Consider the following 14,261-nt stretch of genomic DNA (forward strand, 5'->3'; position numbering starts at 1 on the left):
TTCCATTCCATCATACAGTATATCTCTCCATTTATTTAGGTCTTCTTCAATTTATTGTGGAAATCTTTTGTACTTTTCAGTGTACAGATCATGCAGAATTTTGTAAACTTTACCCCTAATTTACATATTTCCAGTTTCTGACTTTTGTTGCCAGTATGTAAAAACACAATCAAATAATTTTGAATCTTGACTTGTATCTTTCAACCTTGCTAAGTTCATTTGTTAATTTTAGTAGCTTTTTGAAGATTCCACCAGCTCTCTACATAAGCAAGCACATAGTCTGTGAATAAAGACAGTTTTACTTTTTTCTGTATGACTTTCTAATTTCTTTTTATTTCATTATGATATCAGTTAGGACCCCCAGTACAGTGTTGAGGAGAAGTGGTGAGAATGAATATACTCTTACTCCTTCTCTCGGGAGGAAAGCATTTAGTCTTTCACTCTTGAGTATGATGTATTTGATAGGTTTTTTCATAGATACCCTTTATCAGGTTGAGAAATTTCCCTTTTATTGCTAGTTTGCTGAGAGTTTTTATCATGAATGAGTGTTGGATATTGTCCAACACTTTGTCTGCATCTACTGAAATGATTATATATGTTTTCATTTTTAAATATTTTTATTTTTAAACTTTTTCATTTTTAAATATGATGAATTATATTGATTGCTTTTTGAACGTTAAAGCAAACTTGCATTCTTCGGATAAACCTCATTTGGTCTTGATTACAGTATATAAATATGGATTCCATTTGCTAAGTCTTCAAGAATCTTTGCATCTGAATCCATAAAGGATGTTGGTTATAATTTTCTTTTCTCTTTTCAATAATATGATTGTTTTTCTGGATCATGCCCCTCGATTAAACTCTAAAATAAACGCTATTAAGTCACTTGCATAGCTTGGAAAAAATAATGTCAGGAACATATCTGAAGACTGAAAGCAATAAAATGCATTTGATATGGTTCTTGAGAGAGAGAGAAAAAAATGCTGGATAAGACAGTTTACATTTTTTGGCCAAGGAAAATTTCTAAATGTTGTGTTTTCAATATTTTTCCAGATAGATTAAATATTCGAGAAGGGAGGGAAAATTCCTTATTTAAAAACATAAATAAAGAAAAGGAAAGAAGATAAAGTTCTTTCCTACTAGTGGGAAAGGAATTCAAGAGGAGGGGAATGGTGGGAAACAGACACGTGAAGACAGGCATACTTCATGAGGGTTTTATCCCCCATTTTTTTTTAAATGGGGAAAGCAAAGGACATAAACTTCTCTTGAGCCTTATGGCTATGCACTCTGCTAAGCACTTTTCCATATATCTCATACAGAGGTATTAGATGGGAAAGACATTTTGGAGGACAGAAGAATCCACAACGTTGACTTCCAGTACCTTCCAAATTGCTCAGATGGGCAGAACTTTGAAGGCAATATTTATTTAATATGCTTGGTCTACTCTTTTAATGGAAGAGCACATTTTGAGACACTGACCAAGTAGTGTCCGGAAGAGGATAATTTGGACCACAAAGAGATCCCAAACCCAGTTACTTAAAGATGTGTTTATGCTTCCTGAAAAAGAGACAATTAATGAGAGGTGGGGGGGATGACACTCTTCAATAATCAAAGGGTTTTCTTTTTATTTAGAAAAGGAAATATACTTTCTGGTATATAGCTTTAGCTGGCAGAATAGGATCAAAGGTGGGAATCACAGAGAGTAGGATTTTAGCTCAAGCATTAGTCCATACTGTCTGGAGGTGGGATGGAGGTGCTTTGCAACAACCTGGTATCCCAGGTAGTGGGTGAACATGTGCCATCACCAGGAGGGAACAGAATTCTTGGGTTATGTGGGAGAGGGAGCTCAAAGTCTGTCAGCCAGGACCCATTTCCACTGGAAGGATCTCTGAATTAGTTGTGTCTGCCTCCTCTCTTCACACAAACAGGTACGAATAAAAAATGGTGGCTATGGGCGCGCGCGCGCGTGTGTGTGTGTGTGTGTGTGTGTGTGTGTGTGTGTGTGTGCGCGTCCGAAGGCAACTGCCTAAGAGGTCCTCTCAAATCATTCTGTATAGTGACAGTGTCACAGCAGTGGACTTGGGGAACGACAATCATTTGATTGTCAGTCCTGTTGAATTAGTTCTGAGTCTCCCTGGGGATCAGCGAACCTGTGAACCTGGGTCTGGAGGAATTTCTCTGGTTGCAGGATTGCCCTACTGCCATCTGGGGGCCCTCAAGGATCATGGGACAGTATCAAATGGTGGTTAAGAGCTAATAATATGGACTCCTACATAACAGGGTTTCGATTCTGGTTTGGTCATAGTACTAGCCATATGACCTTGAGTAAACTGTCTAAAGTTTTGAGGGGAGTACCTTATTTTCCTTCTCTGTAAAATGAGAATGATAAAACCTACTTTAAGAGCTTATTGTCAGAAGTAAATGAGATAACACATATAAAGCACCAGGAGAGCTCCTGGAACATGGTGAGCACTTAATAAGTGCAGTGGCTATAGTTAGACCTGACCTCTCACACTGAGCTGGGAGTGGGACACAATTGCTTTTGGTTGCAATTACCTTGGTTGTTTATTTGAATAACTCCCATGCAAGAAAGTGAGCAGCAACACTGCTGTTTTATTCACTATTTTTTCCCCCAGTAGTTTGCATGCTCCCTGGCACATCTTATATGCTCAAAAATGGAAAGAACTGTGTCTTATTCTTCTCCATGCCCACTGGCTTCTCTCAGTGTTGGTAGGGGCAGGTCCCCGCCAGCCGTTCATAAACAGAAGTCGGGGTATGGCCCTGCCTTCCCTTGGCACAACTTTCAACTGTCCAGCAGACCCAAACCACAGGCTGACAGGGATTTATTGATGAGACAGGTATGAATTTGTCACCACCCTTCCCATTTTATGGCTGTGGAAGTGGAGTCAAGGAATTTAAATAATCAGCTTGGCGTGAGACAGGCACAGCCTGAATGTCAAGATTGAAATTGAAGTCTGTGGACTATACCACTGGCCCAAATAGAATTTCAGACATGCAGACAAGAGTGATTATCTTTGAGAAAGAGAAAGAAAGGGGGGGGGGGGGGCGGGGAGAGAGATAACTGCTCTTTATGACTGTACCTACTCAGCTAAGTCTGGTGCTGACAGTGGAGGGAGGTTAACTGCTTCCGGGTGACTGGAGGGCTGGGTCAGATGGGACAGCAGTCCCCTGGCTCCAGCTCCTTCTCTTCTCCCTTAACTCCGGCCTTTTCCTCCGGTCCCCCCGTTGCTGATGCCAGTGGATCTCAAGAGCGTGGCAGCAATCCATGTCAGAAGTTCACTGAAAATGCATTCTCCTGCGCCCCACCCTAAACCTGTTGACTCTGAATCTCTGGGGGTGAGACCCCGGGGGTCAGCTTCCTGAGTGGCTCTTAGTTACTGGAACCTGAGAACCTCTGACCCGGCCGCCTTGCTCCTGTCTGTATGAAGCCCAGGCAGTTTCTGCTTCATGCTCTTTGCACCCACAGCCCTCCTCCTATAGTGGGGATCCCAGGACAGATCAACACTGGGGAGAGCCTAGGGGTCTCCAGGCTTGAGGTGGGACCAGGCAGGGGTTGACAAAACCCGGTGTGGGGAAGGCCTGGCTCATGACACTAGGGGGAGGACTTTTTATTCTTTATTTGCTAGTCCCCAAATTCCTCTGACTTGACTAAGCCAGCCCATGGAAAATGGACGTCAGCAGATGCCCGGATTGCAGCAGGCCATTGAGGCAGAAGACAAGGGGAGGACTTTCTTGTGTTCCTAAGAAGGGAAGGGCATGACGGGAGTAAGCAAGGTGGCGAAAGGCTGAGCATTCTTCAGAGCAACACCTTGCAGAGGGGAGCTCCCGAAGAGGCTGGGAAAGGGGGCGGGCGGAGCTCTTGAAGAGGGTCGGGGGATGTCTAAAAAAGATGTTTAGGTTGTTTGCTGAGCAGTGTGTGAGGTGACCTTGCCAGGGCTCCCCCATTTTCCCAGCGAATTCTATTAAACCCATGAGCGGTGGGTGTGAGCAATTTTTGTTGTGGAAACTCAAGAAGGGTCAGAGGTTCAAGCAGAAGATCAGGATGATTCAGGCTGCACTCAAAAATCTGGGACCCTGAGGTCTGGGAGGAGCCCAGGAACACATAGCACTGGGAAGCTTTGTGTTTCCAGAGGCCACAGAACTGGAGGAGTCAAGCAGATGTTCCCTAACCTTGGGGGGCAGGAGGCTTCTATCCAGCTATTTACAACCCCGAAAATGAAGTGGGAAGAAAACAGGAAAATGTGGTTTGGCTCTATATATGCGATACTAATTACAGCCATTTGTGCAGATGCTTTCCATTAATGCTTAATTGCTTACCATGAGGTATAATAACAATTATGTGTTGCATGAACTGCGTGTCAGATTAGCTGAGTTTTATTTGCCTCCGTGTGGGCCGGTCTTCCTCACATCTTTTTGTTGTTGTTGTTTTTGTTGTTGTTTTGTCTTGTTTTGTTTTTATTATGTACTACATTGATACACTGCATAACCTTCCAGAAAGGGCAGATGAGCATAACTGAGTTATTCTTCATCAGTCGGGAAAAGGCTTCTTTAATCAATATTCTCCAAACCCTTTGACACACGGTAACGATTAACTCCAGAGATGCGCTTATCTCTTTGCATCAAACTCCAATGATATGGATAATAAAGGCAACCCCTTTTTTCTTGCCCCCGTTACAGAACCTGTGGATGTGCGCAGTGGCTATGCCGGGGATGACCAAGCACACGGCCATGACACTGATCCCGGGCAGAATCTCGAACCACATCGCGCCTCAGCTGCCAGGAGCAAGGTCCCCCCGCTGGTTTTCCTCACATCTTGAGTAAGCCTGGTTTGGTAGCCTGGTTGTCTATGGGCTAACACAGTGGCTTTACTTGCAACTTAAAAACATACATATACGGGGCGCCTGGGTGGCGCAGTCGGTTAAGCGTCCGGCTTCAGCCAGGTCACGATCTCGCGGTCCGTGAGTTCGAGCCCCGCGTCAGGCTCTGGGCTGATGGCTCAGAGCCTGGAGCCTGTTTCCGATTCTGTGTCTCCCTCTCTCTCTGCCCCTCCCCCGTTCATGCTCTGTCTCTCTCTGTCCCAAAAATGAATAAACGTTGAAAAAAAAAAATTAAAAAAAAAAAAAAAAAAAAAAAAAACATACATATGTAGGCACCACACTCAGTGTATAGGGAATTCTCTCCTCTAAGAGGCAGATTACCTCTTGCTGGTTCAAATGTCAGTATGTTGTCTAGTTTGGGAGCTTGGCCAAAAAAAAAAAAAAAGAGAATCTGAGTTCTCTCCGCACTTTTAATCTGTTTGACCTTTTTTTTTCTTTTTCTTTTTCATTTAGGAGACTTTATAGGTCTACTAGATCCCTGCTAGGAGATCACTGCACAACTCTAAAACAGAACTGGAATAATCGTTCCCAGCCAATGTTAATAACTCATCCTAAGTCAATGCTTCAGAGAAGAGAATAAAATACAGAAACAATTCCTCAGGATACAGTTCATAGAGACAGTGGATGAAAAGGCTCTCCAGTGGTTCCCCCAAAGAACAGGTTGGAAGAAAAAGACACCAGCTCATGAATTCAAAAAGGCTGTTTCTAAGGAGATGCCTCCAACAGTCTTCCAAACTCCTCCTGCTGGCCTACTATGTGCTGTGCTGGCTCTGGTCCAAGCACTACGATGGCAGGGTGGAGGATGGAGGTTGACACAAAATACACCAGTTATAAAACCTCCTTTCTTTCCTTAAGGAGATGATGACTAGGTTAAGCGAGGAGCCACATATGAATTAAATAGGCCCTAGGAGAGAGCAGAGGGCAGAGGAGGACAGTGCAGATACACCAGCAAAGCAATCTTACTTCTGCAAGTAGTCTGGTCCGAGTTGAGAATGTATCCTTGTCTGCATCTGCAGACGTATGAGCCCGGGGTATTGATGCAGAAGTGGGCACAGTTATGCTCCAGGATACTGCACATGTGGACCACTGTAAGGGAAGACACAGCAAGTTAAGGCAATGATGACGCCTTCTCTGACTTCATCCACCCACATTCACCCAGAACCTTCTGTGAAGGAGAAAGCAGGACCCAAAGGAAAACAAGTTGCAGTCCCTACCCTCCAGGGGATTCAGAGCCTCTCGTTGGACTAGTCAGTTCTAGATAAATGCCACCAGGAATCTATAACGGGCCACAGGAGGTTAAAGGGAAATGATGCTAAGGTGCCATATGAAATTGCCGATATCCACTAAAATAGGTCAAAAAGGATCTACAAAAAAGAGAAATTTCATGGTTCAATTAATAATACTCAATTGGGGAATCAGAAAGTTTGCTGATACCAGAGGGGGCTTTGGCTAACATGTGGATTTTCAGTAGGCAGCAATGGGGTTGTAGGAAAAGCTATAAAATGAGGATATGGTAAGAGCCAACAATTTTTTGGGGCCGTAAATCCCAAGAGCAATCTTTTAATATGCAAAAGTGTTATACACAATATTTTGGAGTAAAAAATTCATTCCTAAGTTCCATGTTTCCTTAATCTTTCTGTCAATTTAAAATATTACTGAATTTAGTATCTGAAGTACCTCAGCTTTCAGATATGTCAATTCTTGCATAAGTCTGTCTGGAGCTCATAAAAATTCTCTCTCTTTTTTTTTTTTTACATCTTAATTTATTACTTTATTCAATATAATTCAACTTGAACATATTTAAAATTAACAGGCATCATTATAAACAGAGTACAAGTTATGCAAGTGTTCTCATAAACAAAAAAGATGTCCATATGTAGAAATACATTTTTATGAAGGCCAAATAAAAGAGGCTTTCAAAAGCTAAGAACAATCTCATTAATCCCGTGCTTAGGAAAACGGAGCAACTGGTGAAACTGATGGTGTATCTTAACATATATGTCTGGTTACTTCTAAGTAAGAAATACAGTGGGAAATAAATAAAGTAGGGCAGTAAAACTTTAAAAATTTTTAACAATACAATTAAGATTGATTGTTGTGAGTTTATGATAGTCTGTGTTTTAACTCCTGTTAAGATACAAATAATGGGGACACTTGGGTGGCTCAGTCGGTTAAGCGCCCCACCCTTGATGTCGGCTGAGGTCATGATCTCAGGGTTTTGGGGGTATGAACCTTGAGACGGGTTCTGTCAGGCTCTGCACTGATAGTTCAGAGCCTGCTTGAGATTCTCTTTCTCTCCCTCTCTCTCTGCCCCTCCCTTGCTCGCACACACACGCACGTGCTCTCTCTCTTTCTCTCAAAATAAATAAACTTATCCATTCATTAGTTGATGGAACTGGAGGGTATTATGCTAAGTGAAATAAGTCAGTCAGAGAAAGACAGATATCGTATGTTTTCACTTGTATGTGGATCTTGAGAAACTTAACAGAAGACCGTGCGGGAAGGGAAAGGGGAAAAAATAGTTACAAACAGAGAGGGAGGGAGGCAAACCATAGGAGGACAAACTAAGGGTTGATGGGGGTTGGGGGAGAGGGGAAAGTGGGTGATGGGCATTGAGGAGGGCACTTGTTGGGATGAGCGCTGGGTGTTGTATGTAAGGCAATGTGACAATAAATTACACCTAAAGAATAAAAATAAATACATAAATAAATAAATAAATAAATAAATAAATAAACTTTTTAAAAAGATACAAACAATGTTTGGAAAGTTAGTAGTTAAATCCTATCAATCAGTTTTGCTTTGGTGTGAAAAAATATGTTTCTGTGACCATGGACAATTTTCTTAACCATTTTATATAAAATGGGGATAAGAGGCACCTGGGTGGCCCAGTCAGTTGAGCGTTTGACTCTTGATTTTGGCTCAGGTCACTATCTCATGGTCATGAGATCGAGCCCCACGTCGAGCCCCACGTGGGGCTCCACACTGAGTATGGAGCTTGCTTAAGATTCTCTCTCCCCCTCTCCCTTTGCAGCCCCCTCAAAAAATAGGGATAAAAATAGTTCCTACCTCATAAGAGCCTTGTCAGGGTTAAAATAATTAAGATGGTAAAATACTTAGAACAGTGTCCTAGGGACTGCTCCATACACAGCCGCATGTAGCATTGGGAAGTGTGGTGGTTTATTGTCTTATTTTATATATGGGAGCTCATCCTACACGTAGTGGTCGTCACCTTGGATTTTCACTCAACACTAACTGCAGATTCTATCTGTACTGATGTATATACTATCTACAGGGAATCTAAGATGCACCCCAGTGTGAAAGACGTTAAGATGTGAAGCTGCAAACAGGTGATCCCCATTATTCACAGATTCCGTATTTGTGAACTCGCCTACTCACTAAAATGTATTTGTAACCCTGAAATCGATACTCACAGTGAAATCAACACAGACAGGCTCAGTCATGAAAAATTTGAGTCGCCTGATGTGCGCACTGCCAGCTGAGGTGGCCTCCTTGTTTCAGTTCTCAGACAGTACACAACTGTCCTTTTTGAGGTCTATTTGGTGCCTCGTTTTTTGATTTTTGGGCTTTTTTTGTGGGTGATTTTGCTGTTTAACACGGCCCCGAGCAGAATGCCGAAGTGCTAGCGTTTCCTGATGTGACGCGCTTAGTGATGTGCGTCTAGAGCTTCTGGGTGCAAGCAGGCAGCAGGCGCCTTACAGGTGAAAGGTGCGCTAGATACATTTCGGGCTCTGGCTTCAACAGCAGTGCTGCTGGCTGTGAGCTCAGTGTTAATGAATCAACATGTGTATTACATAAGGTGCCTCTAGACACATAGAACAGTTTATGTATTGATCAGTTAACAAAAATGTGGAGACTAGAGGCTTGTAGGAACCTAACTCCCTATTTCCCCCAGGAGTCGTGGTTCAGTATTTGCAAATTCAGCATCCACCAGGACTTTATAGAACATAATCACTGAGAATAATGAGAATTGACTGTATATCTCAGATCTGATCAAATATGTTAGATCTGTTTTATTCCCTTCAATTGCTTTATCTATCGGTCCTATGATTCTTCCTCATTGTATTTAGCCATTTCCCCATCAGCCGTCATTTGCACAGTTCCCAGATTTTCACTTGCATTGACGCTGGGATGCATATTCTCAGATACATCTCCTTGAGCACAAGTGCGGTGGTTTTGCTAGGACTGGATCCTAGTTTGAAGAGACGTGGCCTAATTGCCTTGCAAGCTGGTTCACACCAGCAATGCATGAGAGTAAAAAACCTCAGTGCTCGGGATTATCAAAATGGTTAAGTTTTGACAGCCTTATGAGTGGAAAATCATTATCCTGTTTTTAAAATGCATTTGCTGTGCACTGTTCTCTTTCTCTCCTAGACTGCTGGAGCCCAACTACCCACAGGCATGGCGGGGGGCGGGGGGCATTCCTGAAGAACTTTCAGTGTGTCCCTCTCTGTAATGAAGTAAGTCTCAAGTTTGGAAACCAGCCACACACCAGTTATCCACTGGTGTGAGGCCCAGGTGATGACCGGTGCCCATCTTCTCATCTGGACCCTGGCAGACAATACAAGGGGGCAGGAGATGTGAGGCGGAGGAAATAGCTGTTGGGCAGCAGGCAGCACAGTGTTGAAGAGGGCGGCTTCTAGAAGCAGACTGCCTGAATGCTCAGCTTCACAACTTAGTATGACTTTGTAGGAATTACTTAATTTCCTTAAACTCCACTTCCTTCAGCTGTCAAATGGGGAAATTAAAAGAGGCTTGTTTTGGCCATGTGCCGTAAAAGAATTAGAACCAGGAGACTGTGATTTGGTATCATGGAAAGCGTACCAGATAAGAAGCCAGAAGACTTGGATTCCGGTTCTGCTCTGCCTTGATCAAGGGAGGGAAGTTCAGGTAAGTTAGGGAGCCCTTTTAGACCTGTTTCTTTACCTGTAGAATAAAGTCATGAATGGTGTCTAGGGACCCTTAGTACAGACACTTAGTATTTTGTCTGGGTAGCACCACCCCCCATGCCACCTTTTCTTTTTTTTTTTTTTTTTTTTAATTTTTTTTTAACGTTTATTTATTTTTGGGACAGAGAGAGACAGAGCATGAACGGGGGAGGGTCAGAGAGAGAGGGAGACACAGAATCGGAAGCAGGCTCCAGGATCTGAGCCAGCAGCCCAGAGCCCGACGCGGGGCTCAAACTCACGGACCGTGGGATCGTGACCTGAGCCGAAGTCGGACGCTCAACCGACTGAGCCACCCAGGCGTCCCTCCCATGCCACCTTTTCTACAAACTGCCCTTCCTTCTGACTTCAAATGCGTGGGACCTGTAGGAGCTGCCCATGTGTTGGAATGAGGCAGCCCCGCTCCTGGATGCCACTGACCAGCACAGGGTGTGACCATCAGAGTCCTTTCCTGGCATCCAGGAGCTAGAACTGAGGGAACAGAGGCTTAAACCAAGGGCAGGTACCTGTCGGGGGCTGACAGGGTGCATGCTTTCTGCCCATGGAACAGACAGGAACGGGAGGCAGAAGGAGAAGGTGGAGAGAAAGTGGGACTGTCATTCGTTACTCTTCCACTTATTTCCACGGGGTAATATGATACGGCCCCTCCCCCTTAAAAGCTAGTTCAAATTGAATTTCGGTTACTTTCAAGCAAAAGAATCTCAAATCTTTTTACTAAGATAAAGTAAAAATTTTCCATGTGTAAAATTTTACGGATGAGTGATTGGTGTTCCCAAAAGCAATGGGGTCCTCCCACCCCTGCCATCCCGTGGGACCGGCCTCTGTGGTGTGCTGAAGGGGAGGTGACTGTCCTGCCTCCTCCACTGGCCAGCAGTGGACGCATTTCTCAGAAGGCCTGGTAGGTTGTAACTGGGTCAAGGCCTTGTATTCTGGGGAAGCAATCACTCATCAGCAGACTAGGTCACTGGCAAGACTGGATTTAAAAAAAAATTTTTTTTAATGTTTATTTATTTTTGAGAGGCAGAGAGAGAGAGACAGAGCGTGAGTGGGGGAGGGCAGAGAGAGAGGGAGACACAGAATCCAAAGCAGGCTCCAGGCTCTGAGCTGTCAGCACAAAGTCCAACGCAGGGCTCAAACCCACAGACCATGAGATCACGACCTGAGCCAAAGTTGGACGCTTAACCGACTGAGCCACCCAGGACTGGATTTTTTTTTTTTTTTTAACTAGGAAATATGAATGTGCATAAATGCCTATTAACAGATGCATAAATGATCGAAGGAATGGTAGGGCTGACTGGGGGTCTAGAAAGAAACAATTACTGGGTACATAGAGTGAGCGTTTGTTGAAATCCATCTGGCCTCCCGCTTAACACCAGAGCCCCAAAGGGCTGTAATAAAAAGTGTAGACTTCGCCCAGGCTGGTGGAAGAAAGGTGTGTCTTAGGAACACTATTAGAGCCTTAATTTGTGCCTGGCCTGGGCGGGGTGGGGCTGTTAGGGTAGGAACTGCCAGCCTCTAGGCTCCAAATACCAGGCTTGGCTGATACAACAGGTAGCAAGAGGTTACTTAAAATCAGCCCCGCCCAGGTTACAATGAGTCATCAGAAAGCTCAGGATAGACCTGCATTTTTCATCGCCTAAATTCAGTGTCCTCTCTCCCTGGGTGGCAAAAATGGCAGAGCCCAGGATGTGTAGGTTTTGGTCGTCTTGTAGACAGGGCCTCAATTCACAGGCTACCTGGTCTCCAAGTTTCTCTGGTGCCCTCAGGGGTGGCCTGAGAATGGAACCTCAGCGGCCTCCGCCTTGCTGTGGCTGGTGTGGGAATTCACCGCCGGCAGATAAAAGCCGCTGCTGTGCCCAAGTTCATGTCCACACAGGCAGTGACAGCCAGAGCCAGGTCTCCCACTCAAGGGCAGTCTGGCTCCAGAGCCTAATCTCTTCCTAGTTTGACAATGAAGGACCGTCTCTGGCCACACAGGAAGACTGCCTGTCTCCTCCGACCCGATCCGCAGATAAGCAGAGCTTGTCAGCTCTGCTCGAAGCACAGGAGCCCCAGCCCTTCTTCCCTCTGAAATCTTGTCCCTAGTTGCACCATGGCCTCCACTTTCCTGCCTACCCCTTCGTCAGCATTTTTCAAACGTGGGTCGTGTCTCTTGAGCAGGTTATAAAACTAAGAGAGAATCTGGACTAGTTCTTTGCTGCTGCTGCTGCTGCTGCTGCTGTTACTGTTGTTTTAATGAAATGGAAAAATCAAGTGAAAATATCTTTCCTTTCCTGGCTTACTGCTGTCGCCCACTGCACTCCCCTCAGTTAGCCAGGAAACTCCTATTCATCTTTCAAGTTTTTGTAGCACCTAATGGTCAAGATGTGGACACTGAGCCAGAATGCCTGGGCTCACATCTCAACGCTACCACAGTGCTGTGTGACCTTGGATAAGTCATTGAACCTCTCTGGGTCTTAGTTTTCCCTTCCGTAAAATGAGAATTGTAAAAGTACCTACTTCACAGGTTTCTTGTGTGAATAAAATGAATTAATGTAGGCTAATAGCTCAAAACAGTGCATGAACATATTAATGTCAATAAATGGTAATGATTAGGGGCACCTGGGTGGTTCAGTTGGTTAAGCGTCTGACTTCGGCTCAGGTCATGATCTCATGGTTCATAAGTTCCAGTCCCGCATCGGGCTCTGTGCTGACAGCTTAGAGCCTGGAGTCTGCTTTGGATTCTGTCTCCCTCTCTCTCTGCCCCTCCCCCACACATTCTCCCCCCGCCCCTCTCAAAAATAGTTAAAAATTTTTAAATAAGTAAATAAATAAATAAATGGCAATGATTATTAATATTATTATCTCCTTTTTAAAGCTCTCTAGAAGCTCCTAGGGAGACCCAGGTATTCTCTGACCAGAGTTCCCTCAGTCCCTGGTGCCTCTCCAAGGCCTCTGAGGCGCACATTTTGGAGAGCCAACATCCCACTTCTCTGTGATGACAGCATCTTTCTACCAGCCTGGAACCCTCAGGCCTGGCACGTGGAGGGTAGGGTAAGAGCTTGGGCCAGAGAAACTGCAAACGGAATCTCCGATCCTGCTATCTGAAGTTGCTTATCCTTTCTAAGCCTCAGTTTTCCCTTCTGTAAAATGAGAATAATAACAGCATCTGCCTCATAAGCTTGTTATAAGTATTAAATGAAGAACATAGGGAAAGTACCTAGCCCAGGACAAGCGGACTTGCTAAGTATCATATAGGTGGCAGGTGGGGACATTGAGACTCAGGTCTGCTCTTCCCCTACCCTACAAAGCTTCCTATAAATTCTGGGGTGAATGTCAACCTCAAAGTTGGTTTACACAGCATGGCTGGACTGTGGAGGTGGCCACCAGAAAATGGTTTACCTTAAAAGAGGAATCTATAACCCCTGGCGTGCAGAGGAGTGAAATGAGCAAGAGCTTCGGAAGGAGAACCCACTACCTGCTGGCTATATGTTCTCGGGGAATTCACATAAGCAGTTACTAAGGTGTGAGGGGGGGAGGGATGGTATTGTGTTGCCTCCCCCAGATTTTTGTGAGGATCAAATATAAAAACAGAAGAGTAAGTGCTTTATAAATATTAGTTATTGAAATCTTTACTGCACAGTTGATAAAGAGGCCTCAGGACCTCCTCAACCTGTCAAGACGGTTGACAGGTCTGCTCAGCAGAACCCTGCCACGTGGTGGGAGAGAAACTGGTCTCCTCCGGGCAGGCAGGGGGCCTGGGTTCTTGGGCCACACCAACGAACGAATGGCATAATCCCAATATTTTCTTAAAAGCTTCCAGATTACAACAAAGTGCGGGGCGGAGGATCCAAACTGCCTTTTAATTTTGCTGCCTGACCATAAAGCACACAGAAAAGGTCCTTATTCACACAAGTCCACATCCTGAGCCTCATATCGCCTTTCCATTTCCTGATAAATCCAGAGCGCTTATAAAAGAACTCCATTGACATTTTCCAAGACAAATGAATAAACCCATCAATACTGTCACGGAACCAATTTCTTTTTTAATATTTCCAGGAAAAGGGGAACATAAATTCTGCAGAAGTCATTTAAAGTCATAAACCTTAAAATGTTTGCAGCACGTTCTACTGGTTGAAGTTTTACCGGGCAACCTGGGCCATGGCACCCCATTGACACGGCCCTTCTGCGTGCCAGGCCAAACGGCACTTTTGAAAACTCTCCAAAAGACATTGCAGAGAAAAAGGTTCTTTTTTCCTTCATGGCATTGATTTTTTTAAGTACATCTTTTGACTTGAGAGTCAAGAAACAATGGAGTCTCTGCTTTTTGAGGTTAGTTCTCAGCAGGGGATTAAAAAAAAAAAAAAACAACACATCAAAACACACCATCTTTCCTCCCTGAGGCTTCAGCGGGAGGAGT

At 44.4% G+C, this 14,261-nt stretch overlaps 1 protein-coding gene and 1 pseudogene across 7 annotated transcripts in view; both read right to left on the reverse strand.

Annotated features, from left to right (window-relative positions):
- Nucleotides 1–14,261, reverse strand: part of MATN2 (matrilin 2) — a 136,366-nt gene that overhangs the window by 73,203 nt on the left and 48,902 nt on the right. For all 7 annotated transcript variants that reach the window (XM_045454117.1, XM_045454114.1, XM_045454111.1 and 4 more), the window contains exon 4: nucleotides 5,862–5,984. In XM_045454117.1, the coding sequence (XP_045310073.1) occupies nucleotides 5,862–5,984 (123 nt within the window). The remainder of the gene's footprint in view (nucleotides 1–5,861; nucleotides 5,985–14,261) is intronic.
- LOC123585702 lies at nucleotides 706–4,883 on the reverse strand (annotated as a pseudogene).

This window comes from Leopardus geoffroyi, chromosome C3 (genome assembly GCF_018350155.1).
Source record: "Leopardus geoffroyi isolate Oge1 chromosome C3, O.geoffroyi_Oge1_pat1.0, whole genome shotgun sequence".
In the NCBI taxonomy this organism is placed as follows: Eukaryota; Metazoa; Chordata; class Mammalia; order Carnivora; family Felidae; genus Leopardus; species Leopardus geoffroyi.